The sequence below is a fragment of the Grampus griseus genome, assembly GCF_964374135.1.
Source record: "Grampus griseus genome assembly, chromosome: 19".
Classification (NCBI taxonomy): Eukaryota; Metazoa; Chordata; class Mammalia; order Artiodactyla; family Delphinidae; genus Grampus; species Grampus griseus.
In genome coordinates, this window is record NC_139013.1 from 57,825,716 (window position 1) to 57,837,295 (window position 11,580).

The window sequence follows — 11,580 nt, forward strand, 5'->3', positions numbered from 1 at the left end:
TCTCTCTTTATGACTAGCTTCTCTCTCTCTCCACTAGAATGTGAGCTCGAGAGCAGGGGCCTCATCTGTCTTGTTCTCAACCTGGTGCGTAGCGGGTCCGTAGCAGCCAGGTTCCCGGGGGGCACTCGGTAAACGCTGGTTGATCAAATGAATGAAGGCAGTCCCAGATCTCCAAGTTTCTCCAGGGTCAACACCCACAGACGAGGGGTCTAGCCCCTCTGCCATCTGGTCTCTCTCCCATTCAGGCATTTCAGCCAGGCGATATCCTCTTAGCGTTCCACACCTATATGTCAACCTGACATGGCTGGTGGAACCCTGTCAGAGAAGGGCTTTCACCTCCCTTCTCTATACTTTTACTAATGCAGCCTAATGGACCAACCTTTGTGACCATGCTTTAATCAAGGCTCTTTGGGTTGGAAGAAACAGAAACCCACCCAGAGGCACTTTAAGAAAAAGAGGCAAATGTATAGGAAGGAATCAAGGCTACCTCATAAAAAAGTGGGCCTCACGAGACCAAACTGGAAACTATTAAAAACCAACCCCTGGTGGTCCAGTGGGTAAGACTCCGTGCTCCCAATGCAGGGGGCCCGGGTTCGATCACTGGTCGGGGAACTAGATCCCGCATGCATGCTGCAACTAAAGATCCCGTGTGCCGCAACTAAGACCCGGCACAGCAAAAATAAAACAAAAGAAACCACATCTGAGTTAGCGGCTGCCTGGCTGGCTGTCTCTGGGGCCACAGGGTCCCTTGCTCGCTCTGTCTCCACACACATGGTGAAAGGTGGCTGTCCTCCTCCATCTCACTTGCTGCTACCAGGGGAGACAGAAGGGGATTCTAACTCGAGGCCCAGGTCCCAGAAGAGGTTCTGATTGGCTCAGCTGTGCGCCTCTCAGACCAGGGGGCGGTGATCGGGAGGGGCGTCGCGCAGTGCTGCCTCGGCTGCCGAACTCCATCACTGCAGGTGGGTGGGCAGTTTTCTGAGAAGCAACTGGCCCCAGGGTTGAAACCACCCCAAAAGGCCTCCTCTCCAGAGGTGACATTAAAAATACTCCACAGTGGCACAGCCAGACGCTGCGCCAGGGCATGGACGGTGGCCATAGCGGCGGGGCGGGTCCTGAGGCCCCTGCTGTGGGGCTGCCCCCTTCCTGCTGGCTGGCTGTGAGGGGTCAGCGTGCTAAGTCCCCAGACCCCCGGCACTTCCCAGCCCTCATCCCACCCCCGCAGACAAAGGTTCACACTCATGTTCTGGACTTGAGACTCCAGTGGGCATCCTTCTCAGCCTCAGCTCATCCCAGAGTCCCAGAGCTGCCCCCAGCGGGAGTAAGTCTGTGCAACGCTTTCCCTTCCCAGGAGTCCCCTTGCTGTGGACACGCCTGGTGGCGTGTGCCTATCACAAAGCGTGTGGTGGCCAGGCGGGAAGGGAGTCCCCTCCCGAAGCGTCTCCCTGGATTTCTCAGGACCTTGGGGCCTGCCTGGGGCCCCACACAGCTCTGGGAGGGCATGAGCCAGCGCCCACTCTGTGGCTCGAGGCTGGTGGGTGGGCAGGTGGCAAGACACGAGAAACGCCGGTGGCGCCAGCTCAGCGTTGTGGAAACCGGGGAGGCCTCCGGCCGCTTCCTGTCCATCAGCTTATCTACAGGGGGCAGGGGCTGGGCTAAATGGCAGGCGGGGGTGGGGGTGGGGGGCCGAGCGCACAGTCACTACTGTCAGGCCCTGGCGCTGCCACCTCTCCAGACCGGGTGTTTCTCTGTTTTCAAAATGTGAAACACAGAGTGGGAAACCAACTTGTTGCACCCTCCCTCCCGATGAGCAGCTACAAGCCAGCCGAGGCGTACAAGGTCCCCTTATCGCCTCTGGTCTCAAGAAGAGGCTATGCCTGCGGCACAGGCTCCCAGGCAGGTCTAGCCTCCCACACGCTGTCCCTCTTTAACGCGCAGGAGGCTTCGCTTTGACTCAGGTTGATGCCTGCCTACAACCCCCAACCACTGTTTTGATTAAAAATGCGTTTTATGGAAATCAAAACTACAATGACGTATCACCTCACAGAGGTGAGAACAGCCATCGTTAAAAAGTCTACATACAGGGGGCTTCCCTGGTGGTCCAGTGGTTAAGACTCCACGTTCCCAATGCAGGGGGCCCAGGTTCAATCCCTGATCAGGGAACTAGATCCCGCCTGCCGCAACTAAGAGTTTGCATGCCACAACTAAGAGCCCACATGCTGCAACTAAAAAAAAAAAAAAAACATCCTACATGCCGCAACGAAGACCCGGTGTAGCCAAATAAATAACTGCTAAAAAAAAAAAAATAAAAGTCTACAAGTAACCAATCCTGGAGAGGGTGTGGAGAAAAGGGAACGCTCCTGCACTGTTGGTGGGAATGTAAGTGAGTTGCAGCCACTATGGAGAACAGTATGGAGGTTCCTCATAAAACTAAAAAGAGAGCTACCATATGACCCAGCAATCCCACTCCTGGGCCTATATCCAGACAGACTTTAATTCGAAAAGATACACGCACCCCTATGTTCACAGCAGCGCTATTCGCAAGAGCCAACACATGGAAACAACCTACGTGTCCATCAACATATGAACAGATAAAGATACACGCACCCCTATGTTCACAGCAGCGCTATTCGCAACAGCCAACACATGGAAACAACCTACATGTCCATCAACATATGAACAGATAAAGAAAATGTGGTGTATACAGACAGTGGAATATTAGCCATAAAAGTGAAATAATGCCATTTGCAGCAACATGGATGGACTTAGAGATGACATACTAAGTGAAGTAAGTCATAAAGAGAAAGACAAATATTGGATGATATCACTGATTGGCAGAATCTAAAACAAAAATGATACAAATGAATTTATCTACAAAACAGAAACAGACTCACAGACACAGAACAAACGTGTGGTTGCCAAGGGGGAGTGGGAGCCAGAGAGGGTTGGCTTGGGAGTTTGGAGTTAGCAGATTCAAACTATTATATATAGAATGGAGAAACAGCAAGGGCCTACTGTATAGCACAGGGAACTATATCCAATCTCCTGAGATAAACCATAATGGAAAAGAACATATAAAAAAAGAATACGCATGTGTATGTATAACTGAATCACTTTGCTGTACCACAGACATTAACACAACATTGTAAACCAACTATACTTGAATAAATTTTAAAAAACACACTTAAAACAAAAAACAAAAAACATGCTTTACTTGGTGGCTCAGAGTACACACACCAAAAGAAAACTGTAACAAAATGTAGCCTTAAAAATGCTGGCCTCGGCCCACTAATAACTTGCTACTGGCTGCTAACAAAATATGGATCTAGTTGCTGTGCCCTTTATAACATGTGGGCAACGATGCTTCTCTACCAAACCGTCTCGTCAGCCGCCAACTTTCTCACTCTTGTCATTTTGCAAGCGCCACCCCAACTGACGTTTCTGTTCCTTTAAATTTTACTTTTGTAAAGGCACGATTCATGCTCCTCACAGAAAACTTGGAGAAGATGGCAAAGTAAAACTCCCGTCTCAGCCCTCACCCCCTCCCACAGACAACCCTTGTGATTTAGTTTCCTCCCAGACCTGTGGTCAGACTTCAGAACCGGGCTGACTGCATTTTTCTGTGATGGGAATTCCACAGACATTGAGCCTGCCGGATAACCCAGCTTCAGGCTTTAAGAACTTTCTTTCCAATTTGGCCATTTGAGAGCAACATAACAGCTTGATTGAAACATAACCTTCACCCTTAAAGAAGTGTGCAATTCAGTGGTCTCGGTCCGTTCGCAAAACTGCCGAACACCTTCTTTCGAGGCGCATCCACCAGCCTCAGGGTCCTGGGCCGCACACTGGGCGCCAGGCCAGGCCCAGGACACGCCGAGACCCCCGCCCCCGCGGCCACGTGCGCAGCGCCCTCCTAGTCCGCGCAGCTGGGCGCCAGCTTCATTGCACCGTATTAGTTTAAATTTCAGGTGGAAGCAGCGTAGCATGTTCCTCTTTGCCAGGACAGCACTGGCTCGACGGCCACCCGGCACCGTGCCGCCCGGTGCAGACCCATCCGGCACTCGGGAAACGGCACACGGACCACCAAACAACCGAGATCCTCGCCGCGGCGCATGCGCGGTAGGCGCAGCCCGAGAGGGCCAGCGCGCACGCGCCCGGGCCCGTCCATATTGCGCCAACCCCCTTGGCCAAGGCGCCGATGGTTCCGCCTACGGCCGGGGCGGGGCCAGGGCGCGGCGCGAAAATCAGCGGGGAAAGCGGCTCCACTTCCGCCTGTGGTCCTGCAGTCGTGGTCCTGCAGCCGCGGTCCCGCAGCCCCGGTCCCGCCGCTCCCGCCGCTCCCGCCATGGCGCAGTGCCGCCTCACCGACTTCTTCGCGCGCCGCCGTCCTGGGCTCCGGGCCAAGCCGACGCGCACCAAGCCGGCCTGGCGCACCCCGAGTCCCGCCAAGCCCGCGCCCCGCGCCCCGGCCCCCGGCCCCGGCAGCAGCCGCAAGCGCGCCCGCTCGCCCGCCGAGCCCACGCGCGCCGAGCCTGCACCGCCCGCGCGCAGGAGGCTGCGGCTGCCGGCCAACGCGGTGAGGGCGCGGAGGGGAGGAGGAAACTGAGGCCTGGGAGGGAGACAGATGGGAGGGAACCGGTGGAGCCGTGAGCCGGCCCGGGTGGGGCGGGGGCGGGGCTGCTGGAGAGACCTGCCTTGGAGGAGGGCACCGACCCAGGTGGAACCCAGGCCCCCCGCGGGAGGAGGGGCTAGGGCCAGCTCACGCGCACCTGGCAGGCGGGGTCCCGTAATCTCGCGGGGCCTCCCTTCCAGAGGACTTCCACTGACAGGGAGCGGGGGGGGGGGGGGGGGGGGGCGGGGTGCCTGATCTGACACACGCTGGGGGAGGGCCAGAGCCCAGCGGACTGGTAAACGCCAGGTTCGTCTGCAAGAGTGGGCGAGGGGTCAGGCCTTCTGCGAGATGGTGCACCCCGGAGTCTTATGGTTTCATCATCCCTGGGGTCCTTCCCACCAGGTCTCTGGCCCTAGTTCTCCAGCTGCCGCTGGCTCCCCAGAGCACTCTTCTCCCCAAAGCAAGAAGACAAAGAAGGCCCCCCTCTCGGCCAGCCAGCGACCTTGCCAGGCAGCCCAGGAGGACGAGGACAAGGTGAGGCTGGACTGAGGGCAGGGGAGGTGGACTGGCCCGGGGTGACAGGCGGGCTGACAGCACTCTGTGTCCGCAGGTCCCTTCCAAAGTCACTCTCTCTGAGCTCACGTCGTGCCTGCAGCGGGCACAGGAGCTGGGGGCACGGGTCCAGGAGCTGAAGGCAAGTGCACAGAAGAATGCCGCGGAACCCAGCGCGCCGGAGGACGAGGGGCACCCAGCCGGGCTGTGGTGAGTCTAGGGAGGGCGGCTAGGCACCCAGGAAGGGGTGGCCTGGTGGGAGGCCTGGCGGGGCTGGGCTGTGGTGGTTCGGGTCGGGGAGGGCCGCGTCCTCCAAGGGGTCAGTGCAGTGCAATTGTGTCAGCCTCCGTCTGTGGGAGGGCCAGCTCCTGCGAATTGCAGACCACCTGGACAGCCAGCGGTTACCGGGACCTGGCGCCGTGTCTGTCCTAGCAGGTCACGTAGTTATCATATGCCTCTTACAGACAAGGAAGCCAGGGCTGGGGACGGTCGGGGACCGCCCTGAGGGACAGCTGGCTTTGAGGCCAGGCTTTGGTCTTTGGCCCTGGTAGTGCTCCTGACTGGGAGACAGTGGGTGCGTAGGGGCTTTGTAAACTGGTGCGCAGTGAGCCCTGGGGGTGGAACCCCAGGCTCTGGGGTCTTCCCCCACCGCTTTGCCTGCCGTTGGGTGCTTGGAGGGGGTGGGTGTGGTGCTTCTCTCACGTCCCCGCTCCCTCCCTGGCAGTGGTGAGCAGATGCCTGCCTACCAGCGCTTCCACGCCCTGGCCCAGCCGGGGCCCCCGGGCCTTGTGCTGCCCTACAAGTACCAGGTGCTGGCCGAGATGTTCCGCAGCATGGACACCATCGTGAGCATGCTCTACAACCGCTCTGAGACTGTGACCTTCACCAAGGTCAAGCAGGGCGTCCAGGACATGATGCATAAGTGAGCGGGGGTTGGGGGGTCAGGGCCTCGTCCTGCCCTTGGAGTCTGTGCGCCCTCCGACCCCAGCTCTCTGACCCCCCACACCCTCGTCCTGTAGGCGCTTTGAGGAGCGCAACGTGGGCCAGATCAAAACCGTGTACCCTGGCTCCTACCGCTTCCGCCAGGAGCACCACATCCCCACCTTCAAGGATGGCGTCAGGAGGTCTGATTACCAGCTCACCATCGAGCCGCTGCTGGACCAGCGTGAGTGTGCTGGGCCTCGGGTTCTTGCCCAGGACGCTGCACGGTTTCAGCGTGGGTGTAAGGCCTCAGGCACTGAGCCTTGTCTGACACCCGTGGGGTGGGCTGGGTGACTGGGTAGGCTCGGCCCTGGGGCTCAGGCCTGGACTCTCCCCACAGAGGCTGGCAGTGCGGCCCCCCGGCTCACGGCGTCGCACCTGTTGCAGCGGCGCCAGGTCTTCACCCAGAAGCTGGTAGCCCGAGTCCGGGAGCATCACAGGGTGAGCGGGTCCCCCGGCTCAGGTCCTCATGTTGTCCCTGCTGTCGCGGCCCCATCTGCTGCCACAGGAAATGGGCTCCTCCCGAGGCTGAATTCTAGAGTTCTCTTAACCACTGTCCACGGCTGTCTTCTACACGTGGGCAGGCGCGGGGCTGGGCGGGGACCCTGGCCCTGAGCAGACAAGCAGGGAGCTCGAGGCTGGTAGCCTCTGGTCCCGGGAAGCTTGGGGAGAGTCCAGTGGGTGCTGCTGGGTGCTCTATGCTGTATCCTCAGCCCAGCTGAGCACCTGGGGCTCAGAGAAGTGAAGTAACTTGCCCGAGGTTGCCCAGCTGGGACAGGAACCCGGACAGCTCTCTACACCCACAGGCAGATGTGCCCAGGGTCAGCTGGTGCCCCCCCTTCTCACACAGGCCTTCCTGGCCTCCCTGAACCCCCCCATGGAGGTGCCCGAGGACCAGCTGACACGCTGGCACCCCCGCTTCAATGTGGACGAAGTGCCTGACGTCGAGCCAGCCGAGCTGCCCCAGCCGCCCACCGTGGAGAAGCTGGCCTCCGCCCAGGAGGTGCTGGCCCGTGCCCGCAGCCTGATGTCACCCAGGGTAAGGCTGGTGCGGGGCGGCCTGACCCCCATGTTGGTGCCTGACAGGCTCCACCCTTGGCCGTGGGCCTCAGGGTAGCTGGACCTGCTCTCCCCACAAGCGGAGCACCGCCCACCAGCAGGCTCTGCCCTGGGGCGGTGAGCACAGGCCCTCGATGTGCCGGGGTGACCCTGGGCCAGACAAAGGACTCCTGGGGGGGTCCACACAGGCGGGGTGTGAGGAGCCTCCCCTGTGGCTGAACTGGGGGGAGGCGTCTCCTGACCTCTCCCCTCTGACCTGCTTCAGATGCAGAAGGCTCTGAGTGACCTGGCGCAGCGCACGGCGCAGCCTAGCAGCCCCCAGCCCCCCAGCCCGGCACCGCCAGCCACCCCGCCGGCCGCCTCGCCTGCCGCTCTGAAGGGGGTGTCCCAGGCCCTGCTGGAGCGGGTGAGTGTTCGGCGTCCCCGCGGGGGGGTGGTGAGGGGTGAGGCAGAGGTCCCCTGACCGTCCATGCCCGCGGCAGGTCCGGGCCAAGGAGGCGCAGAAGCAGCTGGCGCAGATGACCCGGCGCCCGGAGCAGGAGCTGCGGCTGCAGCGGCTCGAGCGGCTGCCCGAGCTGGCCCGCGTGCTGCGCAGCGTCTTCGTGTCAGAGCGCAAGCCAGCGCTTACCATGGAGGTGGCCTGCGCCAGGATGGTGGGCAGCTACCGCGCAGCCATGAGCCCCGGTACGTGCAGGGCCCTCCCCAGGTCCCAGGTGAGGGCGGGCACCGTACCCTTGGGCTCACCTGAGGTTGTCTGGCCCCCTTGCCTCCTGCAGCCTTGAGGGGCTGTTCCCACCCTATCGACCCAACCCAGCCTTGTTTCCCCTGCGGTCCCTCCATCGGCCCCCAGGCCCCATAGGACTTGCCTGTTGCCTCCAAGGTCTCTGGTCCCTCAGCTGCGGGGCGCCTCCCATTGTGGGGTTTCCACGGGAGGGTCAGCTCCTTGGCAAGGCTGTGAGGTCACTACTGGAGTCCTTCCCAATCTTGTCCTGGGAGGCCTCATAGGGCCCCAACCCCCAGCCTCACGTGCCCCCTCTCTCCGCAGGGGAGATGGAGAAGCACGTGCAGCTCCTCTCTGAGCTGCTGCCCAACTGGCTCAGCCTCCACCGCATCCGCACTGACACCTACGTCAAGCTGGACAAGGCCGCTGACCTGGCAGGTGTCACGGCACAGCTGGCCCGCCTTGCCCGTGCTGAGGAGGCGCTGTGAGCCCGGCGGACAGGTGCCAACACCGCCGGGCCGCCGGACCTGTGTCTGTTTTACACTAGGAACACGACGCACTTTGCTTTCCCTGTCCCGAGTCCCCGTGAGGGTCAGGGCTGTGGCTGCTGGGCTCGAGGGCTTCTGGCCAGTGTGGTGGAGGCCCCCCTCGTAAACAGGGTGCAGGGAGGGTAGTGTGGCTGGCAGCTAACCCTCCCAGGTGTCCACGTGGGATCCCAAGGTGGTCCTGGAGTATCTGAGTGGGCTGGGTGTCACACAGGGCCCTCGTGAGAGGCAGGCAGGCACATACTGGATCTGAGATTGGGATGCCCGGAGCCGAGAGCCGGGAACAGGCTCCCCCTGGAGCCCACAGAAGGAACCAGCCCTGCCTACCCACTCCCTGGTGTTTGTACTTGGCCTCCAGAACTGTGAGATAAAGTTGTTTCAAATCCACACGTGTGCGTGGAGTTACAGCAGCAGAGGAAGCCAGGGTGGGCTGCCCCTGTGCGTGCATACGGCGGCTCACAGGGCTCGAGAACCACCAAACGCTAATGTCAGAAAGCGCCCAGCCTGCCGGGTGGGCCCCTGCACCTTCCCACACTGACGCTGGGGAGGAGACTCGCTCTAGAAAGTCAGTTGTTTATTCTCATTCTCATTCCACTGTCAATGAGCCTGCAGCTCCAGGCCTCGGGGCTTCCAGAAGCCCCCGCAGGCCCCCCAGGCAGCAGCCCCGCGCCCAAGTCCCGCCCCCGCCCTGCCCCAATGGCCGATCCTCTTCTCTCCCAGTTGGTGGGGGGCTGGGGCCGGGGTCACTCGTACTGCAGGAGAGAGAAGAAGGGCACAGTCCCCAGCTTCTCCCTGCCCTTCAGAGAGGTCAGCTCCACCAGGCTCACGCACTCCAGCACCTGGGCCTGCAGCTGGCCCAGCAGCTCACAGGCTGCACGCATGGTTCCTGGGGAGGGAGGGAGGAAGGGACGGAGGGGTGGTGTGGAGACAGGCCCTGGGAAGCTAGAGTGCTGAGACCCATTGCCCACCCCCCCAGACCCTGAGGCCAGGCCCTCACCACCAGTGGCCAGCAGGTCATCCACCACCACCACCTTCTGCCCTGGCTCCAGGGCGTCCGTCTGGATCTCCAGCTCAGCCTGCAGAAGCAAGCGGGCATGTGACCTACCAGCTTCCCCAAAAGGCCTTAGTGTGCAGAGCTGGGGAACTGACAAGGGGCCACCCCCTGGGCCCCAGTTCCAACCCACCCTGTCTCCTGGCTCTGTCAGCCTGGCCCAGCTTCTCAGTCTGAGTTCCCATGTCCACTCCAACCAACCACGGCAGCTCCACTGGAGTCCACGACTCTCCTTTTGGGAATGGAGGGTCCACAGAGGCAGCCCCCAGGCTTCTCACCTTCCCGTATTCCAGTGCGTATGAGGCACACACAGTGGGGCCTGGCAGCTTCCCTCGCTTCCGGATGAGAACGCAGCCCAAGCCCAGCTCCTGGGCCAGGGAGGGACCAAACAGGAAGCCACGGGAGTCTAGGCCTGTCGGCGAGATCTGGGGTGTTGGGGGGCAGCCGCGTGGTACAGTAGCATTGGGGTCCCCATGGGTCAGGGCTGAACCGTGACAAGTAGCCATCACGACACAGGACACACAGCCTTGCTGCCTCCAGATGAAAGACCACTGACATCCAACCACTCTGGGAATGTTGACAGATCACCTACCACACAGGGACTGCTAGGTGCTAGAGAGGTCAGGAGCCACTCCGTACACGGCGGTGTAAATAGCTGTGTGGGCTCGGGCAAGTCACCTGACCTCTCTCCAAAGCTCAGCTGCTCACCAGTGGCTGGTGGTACCTGAAACGCCCTTAGCAGACGGTGCAGCGTCTGCCCCAGGAGCTTCTAGTCCAGCAGGAGAGGCAGTCCACCTCCGGGGGCGGACTGAGCTGTGATGGGGGAACTCAAGGGCCTCTTCCCCACGTGCGAGTCTGGTTAAGGAGGAAGAGCTTCTGAAGGGAAGAATCCTCTGCAGGACTCAACCAGTTGGAGCCCTCCAGCCTCCAGGGCAGTGCTGTGGCCCCTCAGGGTATCCAAGAACCAGGGAGTATGGGGGGGGGGCTCTCAAAGAGAAACAGGACCTGCGCCAGGATCTTCCACGATCTCCTGGGTTTTCCTAAAACCCACCACTGGGTACAGGACCTGGCACACGGCAGGCGCTCAACACCCGCCGGTAAGACAAGAAAGCATGCTTGGCCCAGTGGATTCTGGTCAGACACCCCCACCTGTCGTGCCTGCCCTCAGCCCCGCCGCCGGCACCCACCCATCAGAGGCGTTCCCCGGCCGCTGGAGGGGCCTGTCGCCCCTCTCACGGCTGCAAAGTCGGGATGGGGCAGCGGGTCTGTTCTTACAACCCAAGCACCGTTGGGGCGTCCGGCGGGTCCCCTAGAAGACCCCCAAAGCCACCCTGCCCGGGGTAAAGGACTCCCGACACTGCGCCCTCATGGCAGACTCGAGCAGCACCAGGGAGAGTCCGGGGACCCGGCGGAGCCCTGACGCGCCACTTGCCCGCGATGTAGTCGATCCTGCCGCCGTGGGCCTTTTTCAGGTGATTAGCCAGGAGGCTGATGGAGGCGCGGAAGGAGTCGGGGTCCTTCAGGACGGGTGAAATGTCCCTGGCACGCAAGGACAAGCCTGGTGACTCTCGGGCCCACGGAGAGCCCACCGCGCCCCGACATCCGGGGCCGCGCGGCCCGGTCCGTCCCTCCGTTCCTCCGCCCGCGCGCCCCACGTGGCCCGGCTGCCCGTACCTGAACAGCACGCCGGGGACGGGGAAGTCGGGGAAGCTGCGGATCCGCCGCGCCACCAGCTGCAGCTCGGAATCCGCCATCTCAGCATCCCCGCGTCTCGAGGGCAAGAGCCGGTTAGTAGGCTCCGCGCCTGCGCGGGGTGGGGGCGGAGCCCCCCAGGGGGCGGGGCCGGGAGCCCAAGGCGGCTCCGCGCCAGCGTGGAAAGGGTCAGGGTTCGGGTGGGCGGGGCCCACCATCTCCCGTAGGAGGTACCGTATTTCATCGAATCTGAAGTGCGGTCGGTCTTAAGATACGTGCTTATTTCTTGTGCCCCGAACACTAGCGTCCCCGCCTCAAGGACGTTCGCGCGGGGCCCAGGTGCGAGTCAGGGTTGATGGAGTACGGC

The 11,580-nt window shown here is 61.5% G+C and overlaps 2 protein-coding genes across 3 annotated transcripts; one reads left to right on the top strand and one right to left on the bottom strand.

The window, feature by feature from the left end:
- Nucleotides 1-4,345: 4,345 nt before the first annotated feature.
- CDT1 (chromatin licensing and DNA replication factor 1) lies at nt 4,346-8,413 on the top strand (the record flags this gene model as incomplete). The annotated part of the gene is made up of 10 exons (XM_082677236.1): nt 4,346-4,576; nt 5,015-5,146; nt 5,223-5,374; nt 5,889-6,086; nt 6,184-6,329; nt 6,486-6,586; nt 6,996-7,184; nt 7,470-7,610; nt 7,687-7,888; nt 8,250-8,413. 10 exons carry the CDS (start codon nt 4,346-4,348, stop codon nt 8,411-8,413), a joined length of 1,656 nt encoding a protein of 551 aa, XP_082533362.1.
- A 642-nt stretch (nt 8,414-9,055) lies between these two features.
- Nucleotides 9,056-11,302, bottom strand: APRT (adenine phosphoribosyltransferase). Of its 2 annotated transcripts, none has more exons than XM_082677408.1 (5): nt 11,196-11,302; nt 10,954-11,060; nt 9,800-9,933; nt 9,468-9,546; nt 9,056-9,356 (listed from the first exon to the last, which is right to left on the bottom strand). In XM_082677408.1, the coding sequence occupies exons 1-5, from the start codon at nt 11,273-11,275 to the stop codon at nt 9,214-9,216; spliced, it is 543 nt and encodes a 180-aa protein (XP_082533534.1). In that variant the 5' UTR covers nt 11,276-11,302; the 3' UTR covers nt 9,056-9,213. The 2 variants fall into 2 exon arrangements, 1 of the variants encoding a protein (XP_082533534.1); XR_014298208.1 differs by having other exon boundaries at nt 9,297-9,356; nt 9,655-9,933.
- Between the last annotated feature and the right edge of the window lie 278 nt (nt 11,303-11,580).

What these genes read in the sequence shown, in the direction of transcription:
- APRT (XM_082677408.1), bottom strand. Translation starts at nt 11,275, where the DNA reads ATGGCGGATTCCGAGCTGCAGCTGGTGGCGCGGCGGATCCGCAGCTTC. An exon ending in CAGGATCGACTACATCGCGG is followed by an intron (nt 9,934 to 10,953) that starts GCAAGTGGCGCG and finishes TCTCGCCGACAG; the next exon opens with GCCTAGACTCCCGTGGCTTC. An exon ending in ACGCACTGGAATACGGGAAG is followed by an intron (nt 9,547 to 9,799) that starts GTGAGAAGCCTG and finishes TTGCTTCTGCAG; the next exon opens with GCTGAGCTGGAGATCCAGAC.